We start from the raw sequence: 26,673 nt of genomic DNA, 5'->3' as shown, positions 1-26,673 counted from the left end.
ATTAAGGAGTTTTAAGGCCACCTGGGTTTGTGTTTCCAGTGCTGAGGTGAAGTCCAACCGCAGGGCCCTCTACCCACCGAGGGAACGCGCTCTGAGCGTCGGTGAGAGGCAGTGTCTCCTTTTGGCACCACAGAGTTGACGTTAAAGTGAGAAACACTCTCCCGGCCGCTAGTTCTGGACGCCCTTCTCTCGCACGGCTGCCGGCGGCGCATCCATGCTCAGGGCGATGACGAGGCCCTCGCCATCTTCTGTCTTGACCCGCTTTAGCTCTGGCTGCTCCGCCGGGTCGCCGTTCTGGCGCTTGGTGGGCAGGGAGGCCGACGCCGAGGCGTGTGTTGCCAGCATGTGCAAGGGACTCGCCGCTGCTGTGGAGAAACAGTGAGTCAGCACCCGTGCTTCTGGATGGACCCTCGTCCCCACCACACGTTAACTGCGTGAACAGTGAGTCTCTTTATGAACAGCCGGCATCTGTTTATTCCTTCCAGTCGTGTGCTGTCTTGCTGAAGCGAGAGGAGGGGTAAAGGGACTGAGGCAGAGGTGGGGCACAGAGCAGACAAGCTTTGCTGTTTTGGCCCACGGGCCACTGCTGGCTTCTCCCCGATGCAGAGTCCCCAAACCCAGAAGGGGATCAGGGTGCAGCAAGCCAAGCCTGCATCTGAGCCACACACCTTCTCCCGAGCCTAGCCTGTAGGGAGGGAGCTCTGCGAGCCCTGGGCCGGCTTCCCCACACCCCTCCACCCAAGCCCTTCTTCTCTCCAGTCTTCATCACAGAGGGGCCCTTCCTCCTCATGGGGCTCTCACTGGGCACAAGGGTCTCCTTCCTCCTCATGGGGCTCTCACTGGGCATAAGGGTCTCCTTCCTCCTCATGGGGCTCTCACTGGGCACAAGGGTCTCCACCACCTCTGATCTCACCTGCCTCGTGCTCTGCACAACCAGGCAAACTGGTCATCCCACACCTGGAAGTGCTGCTTCCTCCAAGGGGGAAAGCAGGCCTGGGCTGGGAGGAGCCTGGAGCTATCCCACTCAGAGGGGTTGGGGGTGAGTGGGGGGTGGGATGTGTGCTGGAGGATGCACAGTGACCTGGAGAAGCAGCATCCTGTCCAGGAAGACCCCTGCCCTCCCACCCCATGCCCTCATGCCCCGAGGGAGGTTTAGGACCATGGCAGCAGGTGGCCAGATGGAGAAAGATAAGTGCACAAAGAGCTGGGAACAGCGACCCTGTCTTCTGAGCACGCCTGCGTCCCAGCAGTGACACGCGTGTTGTCCCGCCACACTGATGTTAGTAGACATTACGGCTGCTGCAACTCATGACAGTTTGCTCTGCGTGCTGTGTAAGAGCTGTAAGTAGAAGGAGCTTACGCCAAGCTTTATAACTTTCGGTATTTAACATACCGCTTTAGCTGGCACAGGGGGATTACAGAATTTCCTCTCAAGAAATGGAACTTGAAGCTAAGTGAGAGGAAGGAGGGTCTACAAAATGAGAGACAGGAAGCCACGGGACACAGACTGAGGTCAAAGAAAGGGGAGCTCTGACACTACCAGGATGCCAGTGTCCCCACTTTGATATCCAGATTCAACACCATTCCAATTGAAAGTCCCAGTAGGATTTTGTGTAGGAAAATTTCACGTGGCCATGCCTTTAGGGAACAAAGGGACCAGCAGCTGGACCCTGGTTAACATGGGGCCTCTGACCACCTCCAGTGTCATCTCTCAAGAACGACTGCTGTGTCACTTTCATGAATAGGGCATGTGTGGTGCTGGGGCAGCACTGCCACGGAGCCTGGGTTCTTCCAGCAGGACACACACTTCACTGCTGCAGTCCATGGCAGAGACCCAGAGCCTTGGCTAGTCTAGGAGATGCCCCACAAAATTCTGGCTTGAATAAATGCTATTTCAGGAGGATGTAGTGGCTGTAGAATCAGAGCAGAATGGAGTTAACGGTAGATCAGTGCAAACGGTCAAAGCCTGAAAAATGATGTGACTGGAAGAAGGGGCTGGTGTGCTGGGGCGGGGCAGCAGAGAGCAGGGCCTGCTGTCCGGGAGGCAGGGATGTGGGTGGAGCCTGGGTCCCAGATTCCCAAGTAGGCATGGCGTGGTTCCTAGGCCAGGCTGAGCAGGGTCTTCCGCTAACCATGAACTGCAAACCCTTAAGAAAGGTGACAGAAAGAAAAGGAAAGGACCAGGACAGTGAGGGAGACTGAGGAGTGGGCAGAGGAGAAATCTCAGCAGGAAGAGTGCAAAGGGGCACTCAGGCTACAGTGAGCAGGTGGGACACCACCCAAGCACGGTGTCGGCCCAAGACTCCATATCTGACCAAAATGATGAGGAGTCGTTGAAGAAATAACACAGCCATAACCATGCTAGTGAACCACACATGTGCAACTGTGACTGAAGCCAGGGCCAAGAGCCCACCTCACAGCTGGACTCACCCTACCTCTCCACTTCCCATGAACACCGGGCATCAAAATGCCAGGCTTTCCTTTCCGTACCCTCCTCATGCCCGTGGTGGCAGTAACTGGAGCTCAACGCACGTTCCTGGGGAGACGGGCTTCCTTTCCCAAGGGTGAGAGGGCAGCTCTGACAACGTGCTATGACAATGTGCTGCACCGGGGCGCTCTCGAGAGGCCACGCAGGTGCGCACAGAGCAGGGAGAACACATGTTCCTGTTGGGGGTACTCTGCCCTCAGTCACATGGTGCCTCAGCAGGAGGGTGACTCAACCCCAGGGTCACATTCCAAGGGGACGCCAGGCACCATCCTGACCCCTCTCGCCCCCCACCCATCTAATAGCACTGTCTGCGTACACAGGCAGAGGCCAGCAGCTCCAACCTGGATGGTGGCACGGCCTCCTGGCTGATCCCCTGAAGCCTCCAGCCTCCTTGTGGCTGTGAATGTCCCTGAAATACCCATCTTAGGCACACTCGTTGGTTCCCCAGCTTGCCCGCTTCCCACACCAGCAGCCCCTGGCCCTGCAGGTCTCCCTGCCAATGTGCTGTCCTACCCAGTTTCCTGGCTGTGTCCTGGGATGCACTCTCCACTCAGGCGAGACTCAACTCCCCTCCAAGCATGACGCATGGACACATTTCCTGCTATAGCCCAGCACCACTGCTCCTAAGAGATGCCTGACACGGCTGTGAGTGAATCAGTGCCCAAAGCTGAGCCATACCAGGTGGGATACCAAGCTGGCAGGTGCTGAGCTGCTGCCCCGGGGAAACACGGGGTAGGGCTTGTCAACTGATCAACACATACCTTGTTTTATGTGGCTTTTGATTAAAGACAACTTAATCTATACTGTTGGATGATCCAACACTGAACTCATGCCTCTACTTTCTCCATAAGGCACATCACAGCCTTCTGTGCCTAGAACACTCCAGGTCTTTTCAGAACCATGCTCCGAGTCCACTTTAAACAGCAAAACCAGGACTTCCCTGGTGGCGCAGTGGTTAAGAATCCACCTGCCAATGCAGGGGACACGGACGGGTTCGAGCCCTGGTCCAGGAAGATCCCACACGCTGCGGAGCAACTAAGCCCCTGCGCCACAACTACTGAGCCTGTGCTCTAGAACCCGTAAGCCACAACTACTGAGCCCACATGATGCAACTACTGAAGCCCGTGCACTTAGAGCCCAGGCTCTGCAACAAGAGAAGCCACCACAACGAGAAGCCTGTGCACCACAATGAAGAGTAACCCTCGCTCACCACAACTAGAGAAAGCCCACGTGCAGCAACGAAGACCCAATGCAGCCATACATACATATATATAGAGTTTTATAAAAAAAAAAACAGCAAAACCACCAACAAAAATTACAAAACATGAAAAACGTGGCCCTAAGAAACAGTACAACACGTGTTCACAATGGGAGCTGAAATGAGGAGGAGGGGGCGCTGCCGAGTTGTGCTCGGCTGGGAACCAGCATGCTGAACTCGAGTACTTTGCTGCTCTGCACAAGCCCGCAAAGGACTGTGAAATCAATACAATGAGTACTGATCTGGGAGTTATAAGTAAATTTCAGTGATCTGCAACAAATCTGCAAATATGGAATCCATGGATACAGGCTCAAGTGCATGGGACCACCTACCAGGAGTCCCGCAGAGCAGCAGCCTCACACGGGGCGCGTGTTGCAGATGCAGACGCAGAATGATGCCCCAGAGGAGGTGGCGCTGCCTCACTGCTAACCTGGCCACACGCCCCACCAAGTCCAAGCAGCTCCTCCCCTTGCGCCAGCGGAAGACGGTGCTGGTCCGGCGGGCGCTCTGCCTGCTGCTACCACAACCTGCAAGTGGTTCCCGAAGGACGCTGGGGTAAGTCAACAGAGCACACCACCAGGCAGATGGAGAAGGCTCCCACAAAACCCTTTCACCTCCTCAACACCTAGCAGGGCCTGGACCCCAGGGCAACACAGGCTGGAGGCTGGGGCCACTTTCTATGAGAAGGAATAATACCTGTGAGCACAGGGGAGACTATTTAGGACAACAGGTGGAATGCTAGTCATACGAGGACACTGACTGCAGGGTAAAGACACCTTTCCTCCCGAGACCACTGCCCCACAAGATGGAGGTCTAGGGTAGCAGAGTCTCCACAAAAATGGACTGAGTACCTGTGACCAGAACTGTGGTCCAGTGCAGAAGAGGCTGAAAAGTGGCCAGAGCATGTTGGATTCAACCAATGGAATACACTTTTAATAGACTAAAGGAGTAATGACCATCTTAACACACGACCATCTTAACACAGAAAAAGTATGTGACAAAATTCAACACCCTTTCATGATAAAAATACTTAGCAAACCAGGAATAAAAGGAAAAGTCCTCAACATAGTAACATGTATGATAACCCACAGTTAATCAGCTTCAATGGTGAGAGACTGGATGCTTCCCCCAAGATCAGGAACAAGACAAGGATGCCTGCTTTGCCACTGCTAGTCAACACTGCATTCAAAGTCCTACCAGGGCAGCTGGGCAGGAAAGGGGAATAAAAGGAATCCAAATGGGAAAGGAGGTAAAACTATCTCTACTGGCAGATGACATAATCTTTATATATAGAAAATCTTAACAAATTGACATAAGGAAACCCTCTAATCAAAAAGTAACACAATCAGGGCTTTCCTGGTGGCTCAGTGGTTGAGAGTCCACCTGCCGATGCAGGGGACACGGGTTCGTGCACTGGTCCGGGAAGATCCCACATGCCGCGGAGTGGCTGGGCCCGTGAGCCATGGCTGCTGAGCCTGAGCGTCCGGAGCCTGTGCTCCGCAACGGGAGAGGCCCCGCAAAAAAAAAAAAAAAAAAAAACAGCAATACAATCAATTAGTATTAGTTTTTGAATTCAGCAAACTTGCAGGGTACAAGATCAACATGCAAAAAAATCAGTTGTATTTTCTACACAGTAGCAATGAACAATTTCAAAAGAAAATTATGAAAAGAATTCCATTTAGAAAAACATTCAAAAGAAATAAAATAGAATTTTAACCAAGACTTAAACACTGCAAGACTTATATACTGAAAACTATAAAACATTGAAGAAATCAAAGACCTAAATAATGGAAAGACATTCCATGCTCAAGGATTAGAGAACTTAATATCATTAAGATGGCAATACTACCCGAAGTAATCTACAGATTCAATGCAATCCCTATCAAAATCCCATTTTTTCCCTCAGAAATGGAAAAGCTGATCTTAAAATTCACATGGAATTGTAAGGTACCCAGAATAGTCAGAACATTCTTGAAAAAGGACGGTGGACTCACACCTCCGGATTTCAAAACTTCCTACACAGCTACAGTAGTCAAAACGGTGTGGTGTTGGCATAAGGGTAGACACGAAAATCAATGAAATAGAACTGAGAGAAATAAATGCATACATCTGAGGTCAACAGAGTTTCAACAGTGGAGCCAAGACTGTTCAACGGGGAAAGAACAGTCTCTTCCACAAGTGGTGCTGAGACAACTGGATCTCCACGTGCAAAACAATGAAGCCGGGCCCTCACATTATATACAAAAATTAACTCAAAATGCATCAAGGACCTAAACATAAGAGCTAAACTATAAAACTCTTAGTAGAAGAAAACACAGGAGTCTAAGTGTAAGTCTTCATAACCTCAGATCTGGCAATGAATTCTTACATACGACACCAAAAGCATAAGAAACAAAAGGGAAAATAAACTTCATCAAAATTAAAAACTTTTGTGCATTAAAGACACTATCAAGAAAGTGAAAAGACAAACCCACTGAATGGAAGAAAATATCTGCAAATCATATACAGGTATCCCCCCACGCCCCCCTTTGCAAAAGTTCCCTTATGCCACTTCACTTTTATGAAAGACCTACATTAGTACCCATTTTTGATAATGGAAAGAAATCTGAAGAGGATTTTCACTTTTATGGAGAAAGGCAAAAAGCAAAAATAGCGTTTACCATGTGTTTTGCAGCGAGCCATTGGAGAGGCAGCAGCAGCCCGAGCAGTGAGTGACATCGCCAAGTTCCTCCCCAGGAACCATACTCCATCTCAGCATCAAGCCGCCAGAGCTCTGAACTGTGTCTCTGAGTGTCTGTGCTCTACCTTGACTCATTTTGTGCATCTGTTAGGTTTCACAGGAACCCTCTACTTTGGATAGCAGGGGAAACCTGTATCTGATCAGGACCTAGTATCCAGAATATCTAAAGAGCTCCTATAACTCAACAACAAACAACCCAATTTAGAAAAAAAGTCTAAGGATTTAGACATTTCTTCAAAGACGCTATACAAATAACCAACAAGCACATGAAAAGATGCTCAACACCATTAGTCATGGAGAAAATGCAAATCAAAACCACAATTAAGAGTAAGATGGCCATGATCAAAAAAAAGAAAATACCAAGTGAGGATGTGGACAAATCAGAACCTTTGCACATCATTGAGGATGGAATTGAAAATTGTTGTGTCTGCTGAGGAAAAGTTTGGTGGCTACTCAATCAATTAAGAGAGAATTACCATACAACCCAGTGATTTCACTCCTAGGTATACACCCAAAAGAAACAAAAACAAGGACTCAAACCAATACGTGTATGAATGTCATAGCAGCAATATTCCCAATAGCCAGAAGGTGGAAACCACCAAAATGCCCATCAACTGATGAATGAATAAACAAAATGGAAACATATTCAGCTAAGGAATGATGTACATATGCTACAACATGGATGAACCTCAAAACATTGTGCTAAGAGGCCAGCTAAGAAGAGCCACAATTCATACGATTCCATTCACAGGAAATATCCAGTACAGGTAAATCCACAGAGATGTAAAGTACATTAGTGGTTACCAGGGACTGAGGTAAGTGGGGAATGGGGAGTAACTGCTTAATGAGTGTGAGATTTCCTTTTGGGGTGATGAAAATGCTTTTCAACTAGTTAGAGGTGATGGCTTCAAAATACTGTGAATGTACTTAATACCACTGAAGCACATACTTTAAAATGGTAAACTTTATATTATGTGTATTTTATTGAATACCACAATTTAAAAAAATACAGATGATTCGAACCCTAAGGAGACACTGGGTATAAGAGAATTATTGTTGCGACTTCCCTGGTGGCACAGTGGTTAAGAATCCGCCTGCCAATGCAGGGGACACTGGTTCGAGCCTGGGTCTCGGAAGATCCCACATGTCGCGGAGCAACTAAGCCCGTGCGCCACAACTACTGAAACTGCACTCTAGAGCCCACGAGCCACAACTGCTAAGCCCGTGTGCCACAACTACTGCAGCCCATGTGCCTAGAGCCTGTGCTCTGCAACAAAGAGTAGCCCCCGCTCCCACAACTAGAGAAAGCCCGTGCACAGCAACGAAGATCCAGCGCAGCCAAAAACTAACTAAAAGAATTACTGTTGATTTTTAAAACTATAACAATGGTATTGTGCTTATATACTAAAAGAGAGTCCTTATCTTTAGAGACGCATGCCAAAACAGGGAATGACATGTCTGGATCTGGGTGGGAGCAGATGGGACGGGTGAGGAATATGGAACAAGGCTGGCTGTGAATTAATTTTCAGAAAGTTTGTCATTTTCCGTAATAAAAATTTAAAATACCAAAGCTTCTGATTTTCAAAATTCATTAGTACTAGGCACTGCTTCCCTTTCTTGAGAGTGACTTTCAAGGGTAAGGGAGGTCACAGCTGGGTCATACAGCATCCACATCACACCCAACAGCAGTTTTCAAAAAAAACCACCATCAGAGTCTCCACTTGCCCATGGAATCTTTCTAAAAGCTGATCCGCCACCTCCTCCCTCCTCCCCTTTCTCAACAGCCTCTCTCCCACTCAACTGGGCTGCTTTTGGGGATGCAAATGTCAAGATGGAGCATGAAACAAAGGAAGAGTGGAACACTGGCACTGTGGACCTGACTTACTACTGACTAGACATTAAATCCTCTTCTAGACCAAGTGGTTTCTAAGTAAAAGGTTGAGACTAAGTTCAAGGAGAACCAATAAAATTTCCCACTAACAGATAATTCCCACTAAAAGATGACTAAAACTGGAAGGAGTTTTAGCATTTCTTCTACCCTTCCTTCTTCTGAGTGGGAACAAGGTTTCTCAGGGCTGACCCAGCACTTTGCCTACTGCCCCCAGCAGTGATTGTCAATATGATACAATAATTGTGTGGTTTTCTTTAAAGCCCAGATATATTGAAAAATGCATCTTTAATACTACCTATCTATCTAGCTGTGCCATGTGGCTTGCAGGATCTTAGTTCCCTGACCAGGGATTGAACCCGGGTCCATGGTAGTGAAAGCATGCAGAGTCCTAACCACTGGACCACCAGGGAATTCCCAAATATAATTTTTAAAGAATTATAAGTTTGGTTTTGATCAATTCTATAGTTATAACAATTGATAAGTGAATCCTTATAGTCACAGACGATTAAATCTTTAATATTTCTCCATTTTATTATTGCAAAGAAAAGATGTACTCAGTAAATGACATTTAAGCATAAAGTATGTGGCACTAGCACAAAATCTGTGGGGGACATGGGATTGAGCCACGAGGATTGGTGAGCCTGCTTGTCTGTGTGCTGATATGTGGGTGAGAAGGGGCATCAAATCAGAGCAGTATTCAGAGCCAGGAGCACGTTTAAAAGAATAAGTTTTAGTTTAAAACATCAGTATTGGGAATTCCCTGGTGGTCCAGTGGTTAGGACTCCGCACTTTCACTGCTGAGGGCTCAGGTTCAATCCTGGTTGGGGAACTAAGATCCTGCAAGCTGTGCAGTGCAGCCAAAAATAAAAATTAAAAAAAATTTTATAAAATAAAACATCAGTATTTTCAATAGTGGGAAATTTAATTCCTTGCTTATTAAATTTATAAAGAAAAATTTTAGACACCAATTTAAATATGTGAAAGGGATACACAGTTTCTCAAACTCTTTAGACAGGTGGCCATAAAAGGGCCCTGACCTGCATAGCAGTTCTCAGAAGGTCTGGAACATGTGGGAAATGTACATTCTTGGGTCCCAGGCCAGACCTGCTCCGTTGGGGACTGTGGGAGGGAGCCCTTGAGTGATTAAGGCACATGGTATCTGGGAATCAACAGCCTACACCATGGCTTAAGACAGGGAAGGACGGCTCTGGCCAGAAACAGACTGTCCACCTCTTGACACCACTTGCTCACAGCCGCACACAGGGCCACCAGGTTTGCCGCATCTGGACCACCTGTGACAACCAGGTTATTCATGAAGAAAAGGAGAATGAGGCCTGGAAAACTCTTAAGTTACTTAGGAGACACCGGGCTTGAGGAAGAAAGCATTTTAAACGGGCAACTGGTTGCAAACTTCTCAATTTACCCACAAGTGGTATGTTACCTATTACTTAAAAACGAAAAACTCAGTGGTTAGTCTTCCCTAGAAAAGGTTGCAGATAATATTCGTCCATTAAATTTGGGGAGGAGCAAGGGGGAAGCGGAATCACATGAGGTGTCTGTCCCAGGTCTCTGTCCCATCATAGCTCAGTAAGGAAGGATTCAGAGGTCAACACTATTAAGCCTTCTGTTCCCCACCCTCTTTCCAAGAAACTTTCTCTGAGCACAGAGAGCTACTTTGAGCCAGTAGCTTCTGATTCTACTGCTTGGAGTCCTGTAGTTGAATCACGACAGCCCACGTGTGTGGACAGCAAGCATACTCCACATGCCTGGGTGAAGACTCACTGCAAAGACGTCTGAACACCAGTTCCAAGGAGCCCAAACTCCTGAGCTGACTTAACAGCCAGCTGGACTCCTACCCTTCACACTGCTCCACAGGACTGGGTGGAAGAAGGTTCTCTGTCCTCTGGTTTAAAAGCCAAGCTCCCTTAGGCTCGTCCATGTCAGAACATCCGTGGGAGCTATGTGCACGGGGCTCCAGAGGGCTTTCAGAGCAAAGAGAACAGGAGACCAGCATTCTCCCCTTCCACCATCAGATACTCTCAAGCACACCCCTGCCCCAGGGGAGGGCACCACCATTGGACAGATCAGCTGGGACAGCCCCCAGGTTGCTTCTAGGCCACACCCAGATGTCTACAAAAGGTGGGAGTATTTTCATCTCTCTAGATAAGTTAAGTCCCCTACATACAAACCTTCAAGTTGCAAACTTTCAAGATGCAAATGTGCATTCCATCTATGTCAGGCGTGGGTGAAACTGCAGCTTGCCCTCCATCTCCTATTGCTGACGATCCTTCAGCTCTACCACCTCCCACCTCCTCTCCCTTCTCCAGTCAGTAACGTTTCTTGCCTGTTCACTCCATGCCAGCCCCTGTATGCCAGCTGTTGTACTGGTACTGCTGTACTTTTCAAGGTACTGTACTGTGAGATTAAACATGTTTTATTTTTTTGTGTTTGCTTGTTTTTTATGTATTATATGTATCAAAAGTTATTATAAACCTATTACAGTACAGTACTATACAGCCAATTGTGTTAGTTGGGTACCTAGGCTAACTTTGTTGGACTTACGAGCAAAATGGACTTAAGAACGCGCTCTTGGAATGGAACTTGTTCATATGTAGGGGACTTACTATATTTAGAAATGCTTCTCTCTTCAGATGGCTCCTCCAATGGGAATCACATGGGAGCCAATTCCCACAGCCAATTCCCCGGTATCCTATAGCACTATTCAGTTTCCTGTAGTTTAGAAATGCAAACATTTCTTCTGACAAAAAAATTAAACTTGTAACAGAATGAAAACCTTGAACACCACACTTCATAAAAGGACAGCAGAGGACCTTTGCTCAAGTTGTTAGCACCCAGTAACCCATGGAGGACACTGCTTACCATTATTCACCTGGCCGTGGACGGCAGCGGGGATTGGCACCACGTGAGTCCCGTTTTGTGTTACAGTTTTTATTGGAAGCTGGTGCTGACCTAGAGGTGCCTGCTGCACTATGGTGACCGTCTGGACAGGGGTGGTCTGTGACGTCTGAATGATCCGGCCAGCGGCACCTAGTGTGGCATGGCTAATCGCAGGAATAGGTTCTACTTTCACTAAATTCAAAGAAAAGGAAAAGAGAAAAAATGACACCAACTAATATTACTGGGTAGCTTACAAGAATCTCACTAGTTTGAAGTACAAGAAACCAGGAGGCGAGCAGCCCTGCTCCAGCACAACATTACATAACATGTTAGCAAGGGGGTCAGGATGAATGAGGCTGGCGGGTTTCTAAGAGCTTGAAAAGCTGCCCGAAGTGACTGCTTCCGCTGCTCACCTTTTACTTCTCTGTGGTCTCCATTCTCTTGTGGCTCTGCCTTAGGGGGGGCCAGCACGGCCGCCTGAGTGACCACGGCCTGTCCTGCGACGGTGTACGTGTTTGCCGGGGCCAGTCCGGCCACGCTGGTGACAGACACCGCTGGGATCTGGTGGACGACGTGAACCGTCTGCACGACGGGCTGCTGGGAGGTCGAGGTGGTCACAGGGGCGGCGACAGTGTAGGTAACAGGCTTGATCGTCGGTGGCAGTGGTCGCTGCACGGCGATTAAGACGGGCTGACTAGACAGAGGTGAGCCTACCAAGGACAGGAGTGGGGGTGAGGTTCATACATCCCAAACCAACTAACTACAACCCCTTACTAGCAACATGCAGACTGATTTAAGAAAACAGGACATGGCCCCTTTCGCCTGGTAATAATAAAGTCATTCATGATCAAAGAAATGACATATTTAGTGGGGATATTTAATGTATATCTAACTGCTAAAATGGCAATCTCTGCTTTGTCCACATTTCTTTTCTTTTTTTTTGGCTGCACCATGCGGTACGCAGTACTCCCTGACCAGGGATCGAACCCAGGTCCCCTGCAGTGGAAGCATGGAGTCTTAACCACTGGACCACCAGGGAAGTGCCTGTTCAGATTTCTTACAACACCTCTTCCCACAGTTCTCTCATCATGAAAAAGAAAACCTCAACACAGGATATGGGAAGAAGCTGCCCAATGAAGCGTGAAGCAGGGGGCATGTTCCCCAAGATCAAAGTCACAGGATATGGGAAGAAGCTGCCCCATGAAGCATGAAGCAGGGGCCATGTTCCCCAAGATCAAGTCTCCATCTTATGATGGGTGCAGAGGAGCAGGAAGTGTGGAGACAGAGCTGGCAGCCAGCAGCTCTGCCAGTCTCTGTTCTTTCTGATTTGGGCGTTTGGACTCCAGCAACAGGAATGGGGGCTGGCAGGGGGTGTTGCCAGCACGGCCAGGAATTCCAATATACCAAAATGCACATTTTGCCAACCAACTAGGAGCCATAACAGAATTACTCTGGACACATTTTCACACTTTTTTTTTTAATCCCCCAGGGCACATATTTTTATTCTACATCGCGACTTTATAAGTACACTGAGAAATGCTCACCTATTCATTAAATAGACATTTTTTTTTGCTGCTAATGTCTACTTCGTCTAATTTATGCTATTTCTTTACGAGGGGAATCTTTCTCATAGATTTTTGAATGATGAAGCAACTAAGAAACGGGTTAATTCTAAAATTTTTCAGGCGCCTACACACAGAGTCATAAAAGCTGACTGATTTTTTTAACACAGTGCAATTAATTTTTCAGAGCCTATAAAATAACATTCAGGTACTATGCAGAAAGTATCAGGCACAAGGTGCAAAGGATCCAAGGCCTCTTGCTATTTCTTCTCTGATGAGACTGGCTCACAGGCTCATCTGACCCACCCCTCTCCCACCACACTTGCCCTCTGCACATCTCACCTGGTGCACTCTGGGCAAACCGTGCCTCCTGGATGACAGCGAGTTTGGGCTGTGAGGCACCAGGCTCGGGCTCCAGAGGGGCTGGTGAACCTTCCCTCGACAGGCTCTCAGGGGTCTGGGCGCCACTGGAGTGAGCAGACAGCACTCCAGCATGATTGGGAGAGGCTGGGGCACTTCTGTATGATCAAAAAGAAGACAGTGGATTTTTACAGGTAAAGCACTCATAAAGCTGCCTTGTTTTAACAGGCGTATTTTGCAAAAACAAAGGTGTCATTTGTCTTCTGCCAACCAACTACAGTTCCTTAAGTCTTACTTTAGGTGTGATGCCTGTGACCTGAGATGGACACTTAGCGAGGCTGGCATGGCTGTGACAGAGCCACTGTATGCAGGGCGCCGCTGCTCCACACCCAGCACAGGCCGCACAGCATGGGGCGGGACTGGTTGCTTCCCTAAGCAGCTCCCATCCACAGCCAGGCAGCAGGAGCCAGCAGCGTGCGAGCCGGCTGGGGCTCAAGACTTAACATTACAGTCATTTCTTTTTTTTGTTTAAAAACAGAAATCTACTAATGGAGCTAAAAATATGGATTTTAAAATCAGGCAATTAACACTGTATAAACCAATCTTGAGTTTAAGCTGCTAAGATGTAGCTTTAAAGAGCTTTTCACATCCAAGAAAAAGGAAAAAACATGATTCATCAACGTGGCATCGTGCTATTGCCGACTCATCGTATTGACAATATGCATTCAACGCAGCAGTGTTACACAGGAATGAAGTTTAAGTAAAACTTTATAATCTGAATTGTTTCAGACCACTAGAAACAAAAATACATGGGTGGCATCCAACATTTTTTTTTTTTCCAAATCCCCAACCCAACATTTAATCATAATGCATTTGGTAATTCCTTCATTTTCAAAAGGAAAATTTACCAATACATCAAAGGTAAATTTACTGACCATTAAATGAGGTCTTTTTGTTTGTCTTTTTTCCTTACCTAGACGAGAGCGGTCCCAGAGGGGTTCTAAAGCAAGGCACGCCCCTAGGCCGTCTTTTCCTAAAAGCCTGCTCTATTAATTTGCTTTCAGAGGCAGGGTCTATCCTCCAGAATGAGCCTTTGCCTGGTTCTTCCTGGGAACGTGGTACTTTGATGAAATAACGATTCAGAGAGAGATTGTGGCGAATTGAATTCTATGAAACATAAAAAAATACGTAGAATTCATATATTTCTTTGCTGAGAAATAAAAATGTGCCCCAGTTTTAGTGCCCTGCAAAGGTCCTGCAGCTCTGTGCTGGAAGGAACCGGCCCTCCCCAAAGTGAAGGAGGAGCTGCGGGGTGTGACTACTCAGAGGCTGCGACGTGGCTTCTACAGAGGAAAAGACACAAGGACACAGGGCACTGTGAACAGCATGGCAGGATGGGCACCAGGAGGCAAGGAAGGGAACTGGGGAATGGGGAAGGGGTGAGAAATCTACACCACACAGAAAGAGGCTATTTCCAACAGGAAAAACGTCAACTTCCACCTTTTTACCAGGTAGGAAATCAAGGGCTATCACTGTGACCTCTCCCTGTTTGGAGAAGGACAGCGCTGAGATCCACTATTCCTTTAAAATACTTTTTTGAGCACAAAATTAGCTTATAGAAACTGTCACAGCCTTTAAAATGAATTAATCCAGCATAAAGTATTTGGCAAACCAGCAAAGAAGAAAAAATGAGCCAAAGTTTGAGAAATATTATTGACACCGTCCTCCCGTAAAAGAACTTCTATATACTTTGATTCTCAAAATAATATTGTGAGACACATGGAGAAGATTTTCCTCAATTCCTAAGTCCATTCTTCTTTCTATTACAAAAAGCTCAGCTCACAGTTTACACGTGATTTGAGGACAGCTCCCTGATGCACCGAAATCTGAGACCTACGAAAGGTCAGGAAAAGCTGGATGGAAGTCCTGCATTCAGATCCTTTCGGCATTTACATTAATGCTTAAATTTAAAATTAATAAAGTTTCAACCCAAACTAAAATTCTGGCTATCCAAAAATCATTTCTAAGTTCTCCAACTAACTTTCTAATAGAACTGCTAGTCACGACCTGAAATTCTGAATTCCCAGAGGTGGCTCAGAAATCAAAACATGTCAAATACTACTTTACAACCAATCTAAGGGACCATTCAAGAACCAGACCAGTCACAGGCCGTGACGAACCACCAATGCCCATGGATGTCGGTCACCTCATTGGCAACATGAAGCGACAGGCTAAGCTATGTCTGTGATTTGTGAGATTGTTTAGAAGTAGATGTAGTATATTAGATCTAGAATATATGCAGAACCACAGATACTTGCTATGACGTTTTATCATAGGGTTTGGCTGATAACCAACCAACACCTACCAATCCCTCCAGAAAATCGAATCTGTTATTGGTGGCCCCATCAAGACAGAGAAGGCAATCCTTCCCCATCTGCATTCAGACCTTTCGAGTGTGGAGTAGAAGGCAGATTCTAAGAAAAAACACTGAGAAAAGCCAGCCCAGATCATGACACTGGAGGACACTCTCACTGTGAACTGTGGGTGAGGGTCCTGAGTTCCTGACTGTACCATGGGAGGCCGGCACCCAGATGAGAGCTCAGAAGTGACCACTAAGGCACAGTGCTAGGTGACACGTGACAAGGGAGGTGCCGAGCCTCAAGTGAAGGCTGGAACTGCACTGACTGAGGTGAAGTAGGTTCACATGCATGTTGTTAGGAGGAGAAAGGGAGGTCAGCACAGTGGGAATCTGGAGGCAGGAAGTGCTACTTCAGGGGAGTGGGCACTAGGATTTCTACCCACTGACAAAGGTCAGGACCAGGATCAGCAATACAGCTGCTCCGTTAACCCTCACACCACGGACAAACTGTACAGTTAAGTCCTCAGGTCAGGGAGTTGCTATTTTCTGTTCTGAAAATGTAACAGAACCCAGTCTGCACCATCAAAAGAGAGTCTAACTTCCTCTGCGCTCTGACAACAATCTCACAGACAAATGAGCCCAATTACTGGTCACCTGTGATTCTCCAGCCAACAAGACTCTAGAAAACATGAAGAGGTAAATAAGAGATATTTAATGTATACACAGATAGAATAAATAATTGTATTTCTAAGGTAATTTAAGGCCTTTGTAATTTGATCAAACCAAGCTATATACATTTAAACCACACTGATTCAATTCCAGTGACTCAAATTATTTTAAAGTGTTCAGAGAGAAGGCAGGTTATTATTTAAAACTAAATACGAAGAAAAGGATCTGCAATACTGTGTGCACTCTCTTTCCCCCAAATTCTCCCCAGTAGGGGCTGCTTCCCAGAACCCAACTGACAAAGGGAAAGGCGCAGAGCTGGTCACTTTAAGAGATATTTAATGTATACACAGATAGAATAAATAATTGTATTTCTAAGGTAATTTAAGGCCTTTGTAATTTGATCAAACCAAGCTATATACATTTAAACCACACTGATTCAATTCCAGTGACTCAAATTATTTTAAAGTGTTCAGAGAGAAGGCAGGTTATTATTTAAAACTAAATACGAAGAAAAGGATCTGCAATACTGTGTGCACTCTCTTTCCCCCAAATTCTCCCCCAAATTCTGGGCTGCTTCCCAGAACCCAACTGACAAAGGGGAAAGGCGCAGAGCTGGTCACTCGTGCCTGCTCTGTGCTGTCCTCCCTGAGCGCCTCCAGCCTTCCTGCCCATAACCTACACTTCTCATGGGCAGTTTGTGTCTGTTAGTCCCACTCAGCACTGAGCATTTGCCAGTGTGTATTCAGCATAGTAAGGACTTGTAAAGAAATGTAAGGGAAGGACCTTCCAGAGGAGAGTCCAGTGTGCAGGGTGCGGGTGAGCACAAGTCACTCCCTCTACTTTCAGAAACCAGCTCTGGTCCTTTCAGAGGCCAAGAGCTCCAGAATTCTCAAACTTTTCAGTCACAACAAATACCTCAATTCTGAGCAGGGTAAAATTATAAGTCATAACAAAGTAAAACATTTTGGCATAAGTATGCAACCAAAAGAGATGCCATCTTTCCAGCTAGTGTTACTCAGACCATCTTGCTTTATACTCAAATTTGCTCCGGATTAATCAAAAAGTTTTGGCATGGGTAGACTGCAAAATACCAAAAGTAAGTCTGAAAGGAGCCATGGATTTCCATTAAGTGCTCCGAACTGGCATGGTGGGAAGTGTCCACAGGCGTCATCTCAGGAACTGAGGCAGAGCAAGGGGCTCAATCACCGGGACCTGAGCTTCGAGAAGCATGGCACTGCCATCTCCCCTGCCCCACTGGGGAGGGCAGGATGCAGTCTGCAAATCCACACTTGAAAAATGGGCTGTTTTGGTTGACAGTTATTTGTGGTTTTTTTCTCAAAAGAAAAAGGATATGGGTCTTTTATGAAACAAGGTTGCAAAATAGAAAGCTTTTTGTTTTCAGCCAGGAGAGAGGGAATGGGAATGAGCCTTCCGTGTAGAGTCTGTAAGTGCAGTCCCTGAGGATGGGCAGCTCAGAGAGTCCCATGACAGAAAAGGACACATGCGGGCATGCTGGGGAGAGCAAGGACTGCTGAGGACAGGAATTTGAGTGCATATCCATGAATTAAAGGAGGGCTGGAGCAAGAGAGCCCTTTCTCGCTAAAATAGCTGGAGCAGGAGGTGTGAAATGTCCCAGGAACAGCCTTACACAGGCAAGAGGCGCAGTCACCCTTACGAACCTTTATCTGGACAGAAAAGAAGATGTTTGAATAAAAAACAAGCGTTAATGACAGTTCAGTAAAGAGGGTGTTTATAACTCTCAGTTCTAAGTGGGCTGTGAAGTCACTTCAGGAGCCAGCAGCAATCCGAGTACTCAGGGGTCACCTCTGCAGGCCTCGCCTCTCTGTGATCACGGCCCCTCCTGACTGACTCACTCCCCAGGACCCCGAGGCCAGGAGGAGGTCGCCCTTCAGCCTCTAGCCTTCTTCAGCAAGAAAACCCTGTGATGCACGGAATCAGTTCTCTCGTAAATGGATGCTACAAAGCACAGGGAAATACGACCAGAAGGGAAACACACCACCGAAAGTCTGGCCAGGCTTTTCAGAAACACTCACTCCCATTACAACCCAGCTCACTGGCATTTCAAATCATCAGAATTCTACACACAGCTCCTGGACAGGACTGTGTGACAGATCTCACCTGCCTGTGCCCAGGGAGCTGTGTGACATGGACATGGATATAGACTGTCGCCTGCTTCCACTTCTTTTGTTTTTCATTTTCTTTGAAGCATAAGCTCACTGTTACAGATTAAAATACGGTAAGTACTGCTGGGACCTAATTGTACATCATCTTAAGAGAACTGCCAGGTAGCTGGATACGGAAGTGTTCACCCGAGCCACTGTTTCCCTCATGGCCAAATACGAAATGCCACCTTGCTGTGAACAGGAAGGCAGGCAGGGCACAGATGCTCCAAGCCAGGAGGATAGGCTAGGTCTCATTTTGTACCTTTAGTCTTTACACGACTAAAGACCCCTTACAGAGGAAATAGTCAGGATTTGGCTGGAACCCTTTTTTATTACAACATGTTTATACATCTGCAGGTAGAAGAAAAAAGTTTTTACCCTCCATTAAACAGAATGGCTTACCCCCACCCCCACCCCACCCACATCACTTGATTATGGTTATGGTTCAACAGATGCATTTTTCAAAGGATCATTTACTCATTAAGCCTCAAAGGAATTCTGTAGCCATTCCTGGTTACTTAATAAATTCAAAATATGTAAATGTATGTTTCTTCTCTCTGTTGTGATGCTTTTACTATTCCATACTTCAAATTTACCCTTTCCCATACTGTCTGAATTAGTGAGGTCCTGCTAAACACCTAGTAAATGGCCACACATAACACGTAACACAGACACGCAGAACAAGGGAAAACATACACAATGTAGAGGTTTAAAAATTAAACTAAATGAAAAAGCCAAACAATGGAAATACTATGCACCAATTTCAGAGCGTCCTCTGAGGAGGCCTGGATTCACAGACAGCCTAGGAATAGGCTGGAAGTACAGGTAGACAACCGAAACAGGGCAGCGCTGCGTTCATCTGTTTTGTACACTGGCCAACTGGAAGAGGTTATCTTTTGAAGAAAGGGTTCCTCAGTAAAACAGTTTGAAAACCATCTCTGTGCAAACTTCAAAAAGCTACATATGTCCGCAGACGTATAGCTAAGGAAGACAGAAGAATGCCAAAGTAAATGGATGGACAGGATTTTTAACTCTCCCTCACTTCAGACACATGAACTGCACTGGTCCAAGAGAAACATCTCAAACGATCCACACCTTTCCACACTGGGAAAGAAACAGTGCTGAGATTTCTTCTAGAACCACTATTCCTCCCACTCTGCGCTAAGGAGGTCAGAGAGAGCGTGGCAACAGCAGGCCTCTTCCTTTCTCGGCACGGGAGGCCCTCACTCATCTCATTCTACCTGTGCCCCAGCTACATACACAGCAGCTCAATTCTCTTCTCATTTGCCAACCAGCATCTACAAGACATGTAACAGAAACATTTAATAACAACTGAAATGGATTTACCTGCCAGCCCTTGTCCGCAGTCCTGTAGTAGGGATAGTTTTTCGTGATGTGCGTATAAATCCCATTTAGGGTGAGTTGTTTATCAGGAGCCATCGTAATTGCTTGTACGATTAATTGTGCATAGGAATAAGGTGGCTTTGAATCATCCTGTGTTTAAGTTAAAAAAAAAAGAAGTACTGAAGTTATCAAAATTTTTACTAAATTTACTAAAATTCAGGATTCTTGACACTTTTGAGCATCCCTACGATAATGCTCGGCTTTCCTTCCTATAAACGTAATCTAATATGATGGAGGAACTCCCCGGCAGTCCAGTGGCTAAGACACTGCACTCTCACTGCTGAGGGCCCAAGTTTGATCTGTGGTCAGGGAACTAAAATCCCACAAGCCACGTGGCAGGGGGAAGAAGAAAAAGTAATACAATATGATGGGAAAGCATTCGGAAAACTGGGAGGAAGCAAATGGATGCATGTACAGCAGCATAAAAAAGAACATTAAAACCACATAAGGAAAAAGTCCAAATGGTAGAAATGGAAAGAATAAGAAAATGAGAAAAGCTGCCTCACCTCAGCAGGGTCCACAGCATGCATACTAAACCATGCCAGAGGCCCATCACGTGGCTCTAGCAGTCAAGTGAAGAGCTGGGCCAGGACAGTGGTGGCAAAGGGTGGAGTGAGCCACCCTCTCTCAGGCCCCTGTGGGGGTCCTCATACACACAAGGAGATGGGGCAAGAATGCTGAACACCCCAGCGCCAGAGTGAGGACCACTCAGAAACAAGTGTCCATCAAGAGGCTCCTCCTGTAAGAAAACCCCACTCAGAGGAGAGCACCAGAAGCCAGACGCAGGGTTCCCACACCGGGGCCCAAGGCACCTGGGCAGGCACCGTTCAGGTGTGCAGGGCTGCCATGCACACCACAGGATGTTGGCATTCCTGGTCCCAGCGCACTCAAAGCCACCAGTGGCTCTTTGCCATTGTGACAACTCAGAACCCCATACACATGCACAAAGCCACTGGGGAGACGGTGCACCTCTGCTGTGAACTGGGAAATACACACATCAACGGAGAAACCACAAAACGTAACGCTGAATGTAAACAGTAAGCTGCAAAAGAAAGCATTCAAGATGATACTCCTTATATGAGGTTTAGAAATGAACAATTTAGATATTGTTTAGAGATAAATACAAATAGGCAGACAAGCAGAGGACTGTAGGATGGGTGAGGAAGGAAAGTGAAGTGCCAAAGAACAGAATGCAGGCTTCACCTTCACTAAAGGCTAACTTTAGTCCTGACAGCTGGCCGTGGGCATGTGCTCTGCACTGGAAGGCTGAACCACCTGTTATCCCAGCACCCCACTTTCATTTACATTTTTTATTTTTTAAAATATTTATTTATTTGGCTGCACCAGGCCTTAATTGTGGCATGTGGGTGTGGCCCGTGGGATCTTCGTCGTGACGTGCGGGATCTTTAGCTGCGTCATGCAGGATCTTTTATTAGTTGCAGCATGTGGGATCTAGTCCCCTGACCAGGGATCGAAGCCGGACCCCCTGAATTGGGAGTCTTAGCCACAGGATCACCAGGGAAGTCCGTTAGCACCCCATCCATCCATTCATTCACTTATTCATTCATTTATTTATTTATGGCTCCACTGGGTCTTTGCTGCTGCGCACGGGCTCTCTCTAATTGCAGCGAGTGGGGGTTACTCTTCGTTGCAGTGCGCGGGCCTCTCATCGCGGTGGCTTCCCTTTGCTGTGGAGCACGGGCTCTAGGCGCACGGGCTTCAGTAGTTCTGGCACTCGGGCTCAGCAGTTGTGGTTCGCGGGCTCTAGAGGGCAGGCTCAGTAGTTGTGGCACACGGGCTTATTTGCTCCGCGGCATGTGGGATCTTCCTGGACCAGGGCTCGAACCCGTGTCCCCTGCACTAGCAGGCTGATTCTTAACCACTGTACCACCAGGGAAGTCCCCAGCACCCACTTTTAAATAGCTGATATTTCCTGAGCACTTGGGCCAGGCTCTGCCCTGTCTGTCCCCTGAGTGAGCTCACGCTGAGTTACAGGAAAGGGACAGTGGAATGGCTGAGCTGGAGCCCACACCAGGTGAGAGTACAAAGCCTTCCTCACTGTGCCTATGCTGCTGTGTGTCCTTGTTATCTTTCTTCTATACATTTCAATTTTTTAAAAAAGCTTTTTTATATTGAAAAACATAACACAGACAGGAAAGCCCATAATACATCCATATCAGGTAAAAACAAATTTTTGTAAAGTGAACAACAGTACAACCAACACTGGGTCAAGAGAGAACACAGCCCCCGTCTCAGTAGCTTCCTCGTCCCCCGCTGCCTCCCAGAGAGGCCACCACTACTCCTGACATTTTACACTAATCATAACCTTACTGTGACTTGAGTTTTACCATCTAAGAATGCATCTTGAAACAGTTTAGTTCTGCCTGGTTTTAAACAAGCAAATGGACTATGGACAAAAATGGAATCCAACAGAGGGTGCCCCTCTGTGTCTGCCCCTGCCCAGCACCCTGTGCAAGAGGCTCCTGGCTGCTGTGGAGAGACAGTGCGCAGACACGGCTTATCCATTCCCATGGCTATGACGCGTCCTATGACACGAATATACCACATTTTATCAATACATAAAGTAATACCATGCCTGGTTTTATTTTTTCATGTAGCATTACATCAGGAGCACTTCCATATCAGTAACTATGCCACATAATATCCCCTTACTTAATCATTCTTCCCTCAGGGGCATTTAGGTTGCTTTCAATTTTCTGTTTTATATGAACTTTTGTTTTGAGATTTTTGTCCATTTCCCTTAAATGAAGTCCTAGAAGGGGTATTATTGGGTCAAAGAATAGAAATAGGCAGGGTCCTATTGTGGGCCATCAATAATTACCATCAAGGGACTTCCCTGGTGGTCCAGAGGTTAAGAATCCGCCTTCCAATGCAGGGCATGTGGGTTTGATCCCTGGTCAGGGAACTAAGATCCCACATGCTGCAGAGCAACTAACTAAGCCTGTATGCTGCAACTACTGAGCCAAAGCGCCACAACTACTGAGCCCAGGCATGCCGCAACTATTGAGCCTGCACGCTCTGCAGCCTGTGCTCCACAACTAGAGAGAAGCCTGCGCACCGCAGCGAACAGCCTGCGTGCCACAATGAAAGATCCTGCGTGCCGCAACGAAGATCCCACATGCCACAATCAAGACCCGATGCAGCCAAATAAATTAAATAAATAAAATTAAAAAAAATAATAATAATTACCATCCAAAAGGGGGACTGATGTGTCCTCTCTAAAGTGTGTGTTTGTGTGCATATGTGTTCACATGTACATTCAGACATGTGTGTGTGCAACCTTCACCATCTGGGACAGGAGGACTAAATCCCAAGAGTGGTCTCCTAGGACACCAGGCAGTGACCTTGTGAGGACCAAGGGTTCAAGCTCTCAGCACCTGGGCCCATAGCTGCCACCAAGGAGGGCCCAGTGCTGAATGACCAAAAGAATGCATCTCTAGTGCCCAGCACTGAGAACATGCTCAGCAATGACCCAACATCCGTGCAGACGTGCACTTCTCAAAAGGCCCTGGGGGGGTTCCTTGACATGCAGGCAATGCAGTGAGGACAGCTGGCTCCCCAACAGGCCCTGGGTTCTGTTTCGAGGCTATAAAACATTTACCTTTGGGCTGTCTCCACCTGAAGCTTCCTTCTCATTTTCTGGCTGTGAGTTGTCGGCCATTAAATTGAGGTCAGATGGTATCACACGGCCCATTTTGTACCCTGAAGACCCTGCTCCCCGGGGGCTGGATGGACAGGAATTCGCAGCACTGTGGGCGAGAAAAGGTTGCTCCTATTAGTCTATGGTAAAACGTACATCACACTGTGTTTCAGTAACTGACTCTTATTTCAAGGAAAACAAATTTTAAAAGTAAGAGAACTTCAGCATTTTCCATGGAAAAATGGACTCATTAACTCTGTGAAATTTAAGATCACCCTAAGAAATCAGGTATTTGCTTCCACATGTGTCATCTTAGGAACTTACCAAAGACACAGAACCATGCATGATGGCTCCAGGGTTCAGCCTGGTAGAGGGACACAGACCACTGCTCTGCTCGCCCCCTCCCACTAGGGAGCTGAGGACAGGCTGCAACAAAGGCCATGGCTTCCAGCTACACCGGAAAGGTCAGGGGGAGTCTGAAGAGAGGGGGACAGCAGCGAGGCTGAAGACAGGACGCACAAAGAGGGGAGGAGGCCGTGGATACAGACACACAGGCTGTGACGGGCTCACAGGGAACACCCAGAAATCAGAAACAGGAACCTGTTTTCAAACATGCACTTTTTTTTTTCACAAGGTAGGGCTTGGCCATGATGCTGAGAATGTTCTGATTCTTGATCTCTGCTGATTAAGAGCCACATTCACTTGTGATAATTCACCAAATTATGTATTTAACTTACTCTCCCTTTTCTGTACAGTATTATACTTTACAAAAGAGAACAAGCTACTGAAATGGAAGGATGCCAAGATAAGACTGTTTTAAAAATCCAGTAAGTTATAGAACAGTATGTATGGTTAGATCTCATTTATGTTTTGGATTAAAAAAAGTCAAGTATTGCAAATGTATAGAAAATTTCTGGAAAAAATACCTAAGAAACAGTAGTTACCTCCAAAAAACTGAACTGGAAAGGAGGGGCCCAGGAGGTGGAACAACACACTATTACCTGGCACCCCCGAACACTACTGGACTCGCTACCATGAACATGCACCCACCCACGAAACAAGTGTTTACCGCATGCCAGGAACAACTCTTAAAGCACTGGGGAGAGAGGAACAAGACAGACGGCAGGACCACACTCTTGGAACTCCTGCTTTATGATTTAAAACTAGCTAACATAAATGAAGGGCCAATGTGGTGAGTGGCCCCACTGGCTGGGTGGTGGTGGGCTCCACCACCGTGAGCTGTCTCAACGGGGGTGTGCTCTGCTGCTCAGTGCTGGCGGTGGGGTATGGAGAGGGGATGAGCAAGGAAAACAGGATGAAGATGGGGCAGGGGGTGAGGAGAGACTGCATCAGCTCCTGACCCAATCCCTAAAGTTTCCAACCACCTCCAGTTCCCTGAGCGCCCACAGAACTTCTGTCTCCACATGGCCAGGCAGTGTGTCAGTGATCTGACCCTAAGGCTGCTGCTTCCACTGTGGGCCGTTGTCCCACGTGGGTAAACACGGGCTTTCTCCTCTTCCTCTGTGAATTCTGTGCACTTTTCATACGGTGCTGAATAAAAATCGGGCCACCGGCTGCTGACTTCTGCCTACCCACTGCCACACTCACCTGGTGCACAGGTAGTGCACCTGGTCCATCTAGTCACACACAGACTAATTCAACCAAGTGGGAGAGACAGAGGCAGCATCCCCAGCAGAGCAGCCGTGGCAGGGGGCAGAGAAGGGGCCCAAGAGCAGCTGCACTCACATATCACCAAGCAAGGGTACAGCCGGAGTCTACCCGACACTCCTTCCAGGCCTTTCCAGAAGGATACCTTTCTGTCCATGCTGGTTTTTAAGATAAGAAACAGAAGTGTCCGACTGAAAGCTACAACCCAGAGCTGCCCGTGTTCCCTCTGTGCCCTCCTTGCTCTGTTACATGTAGGGGTCAGTCCCAGTGGACGAGGCAAGGCCTTCTCTGCCTGCCAGCCATGCCCTGCGGACACACCTGGACAGTAGGAGCTTGGCTCTCAAGAGAAGTAAATGTGTTCCTTTTGCACCTAAGTCTAACATGACTCACATGGAAGAAGATGCCTGAATACATACTTCACTCTTCTAAGACCCAACAGAACACAGCAGGACCGACCATCTGACTCTAGGACAGGGTCACGCCTGCTGGTCCCAGGCAATTCCTGACCTGACCCTCAGCTACTGCCCCCTGAAAGCGCGGGTTATGCAGTGGAGAGCACGCCTTGAAGGCACCATCCTCCACTTCCTGAGGCTCCCAGTCTCTCTTAGGACATCAGGACAAACAAAAGTTTGTCACCTCACTGTGGTCAAACTCAGTAATCCAAAGTGTAAGTCATCAGAATTTGCATGAAATTGTAGGAAACCAAAAAACTCAAAATGCAACTGAAAACCCACCTCACACTTTAGACCAATAAGACAGATCATCTATCCTTTAAACTTACACTCAAATAAAAGAATCCACAAGTGAAAACAAGGAACATTTGTGGACTGTGTTTCATATGCAGGAAACTAAGAGCAAACAGTGCTCAGAAACTAAACAATATTTTAAGTGCCCTCCACATCTCCCTCTCCATGTAGGTCAGCACCAGGGAAGGAAGAAGACGTTGCCGTGCGCTGCTGCCCACTACTGTGACGTACAATGGCTTCTGAATGTCCCACGCAAGAGGCAAGGACTGAAATTTGGACAGGGTCATGTCCACCTTGGCACATGCACACCCTGACCCCACGGTGACCCCGTCTACCATGGAAGCTGCTGTGTACCTGATGGTTCCTGTGGGGGAGGGGAGGGGGCTGATGAGGTGGGCCATGGTGTCTGGAATGTTGATGGTCAGCGGCGAGATGTGAGCCTGCACGGGCTTCACGGGGGACTCGGGCGCTTCCTGTTTCTCCCTCTTCTCGCTGGACAGGGCAGTGAATGTGATCTTGATGTTTGTGCTCGGGAACCTGAACGTGCACCTAAAAAAGAAAAGCCAACTGTCAGCGCCCATCTGCCGATCGGTGGGCAGGATGCCCCATCCACAACAGGTCGCAGAGCCCGAGTGTCCCCAAACATACTGGAGCCTCGACTTGCGTGGAAGAGTCGGAGAGAAGCCCACTTCAAGTTCACCTCACATGTTACAAGTCGATTAATGAGGGAAACACAAAGGAGGCATCACATGATTTAAAAACACTAGTAAGCAAAAACATCACTTA

General features: G+C 47.3%; 1 protein-coding gene across 2 annotated transcripts; it reads right to left on the bottom strand.

Moving 5' to 3' along the window:
- Positions 1 to 26: 26 nt before the first annotated feature.
- On the bottom strand, positions 27 to 26,436 carry FOXK2 (forkhead box K2). Of its 2 annotated transcripts, none has more exons than XM_024760755.1 (8): positions 26,242 to 26,436; positions 23,435 to 23,582; positions 19,756 to 19,902; positions 14,171 to 14,364; positions 13,180 to 13,355; positions 11,689 to 11,985; positions 11,258 to 11,467; positions 27 to 365 (listed from the first exon to the last, which is right to left on the bottom strand). In XM_024760755.1, the coding sequence occupies exons 1-8, from the start codon at positions 26,286 to 26,288 to the stop codon at positions 169 to 171; spliced, it is 1,416 nt and encodes a 471-aa protein (XP_024616523.1). In that variant the 5' UTR covers positions 26,289 to 26,436; the 3' UTR covers positions 27 to 168. The 2 variants fall into 2 exon arrangements, with proteins under 2 accessions (XP_024616523.1, XP_024616524.1); XM_024760756.1 differs by having other exon boundaries at positions 27 to 362.
- Positions 26,437 to 26,673: the final 237 nt, after the last annotated feature.

The sequence above is a fragment of the Neophocaena asiaeorientalis genome, unplaced genomic scaffold, assembly GCF_003031525.2.
Source record: "Neophocaena asiaeorientalis asiaeorientalis breed wild unplaced genomic scaffold, Neophocaena_asiaeorientalis_V1.1 scaffold30, whole genome shotgun sequence".
NCBI classification, from domain to species: domain Eukaryota; kingdom Metazoa; phylum Chordata; class Mammalia; order Artiodactyla; family Phocoenidae; genus Neophocaena; species Neophocaena asiaeorientalis.
The sequence above is the reverse complement of the archived record's forward strand: the minus strand, read 5'-3'. Positions and strand labels throughout refer to the sequence as shown.

Excerpts from the sequence above, each read along its gene's own strand:
- FOXK2 (XM_024760755.1), bottom strand. The coding sequence starts at position 26,288 with ATGGCCCACCTCATCAGCCCCCTCCCCTCCCCCACAGGAACCATCAG. Across the intron at positions 19,903-23,434 it reads CAGGTGGAGACAGCCCAAAG|GATGATTCAAAGCCACCTTA; the intron begins GTAAATGTTTTA and ends ACTTAAACACAG. Across the intron at positions 14,365-19,755 it reads CTGCGGACAAGGGCTGGCAG|AATTCAATTCGCCACAATCT; the intron begins GTAAATCCATTT and ends TATGTTTCATAG.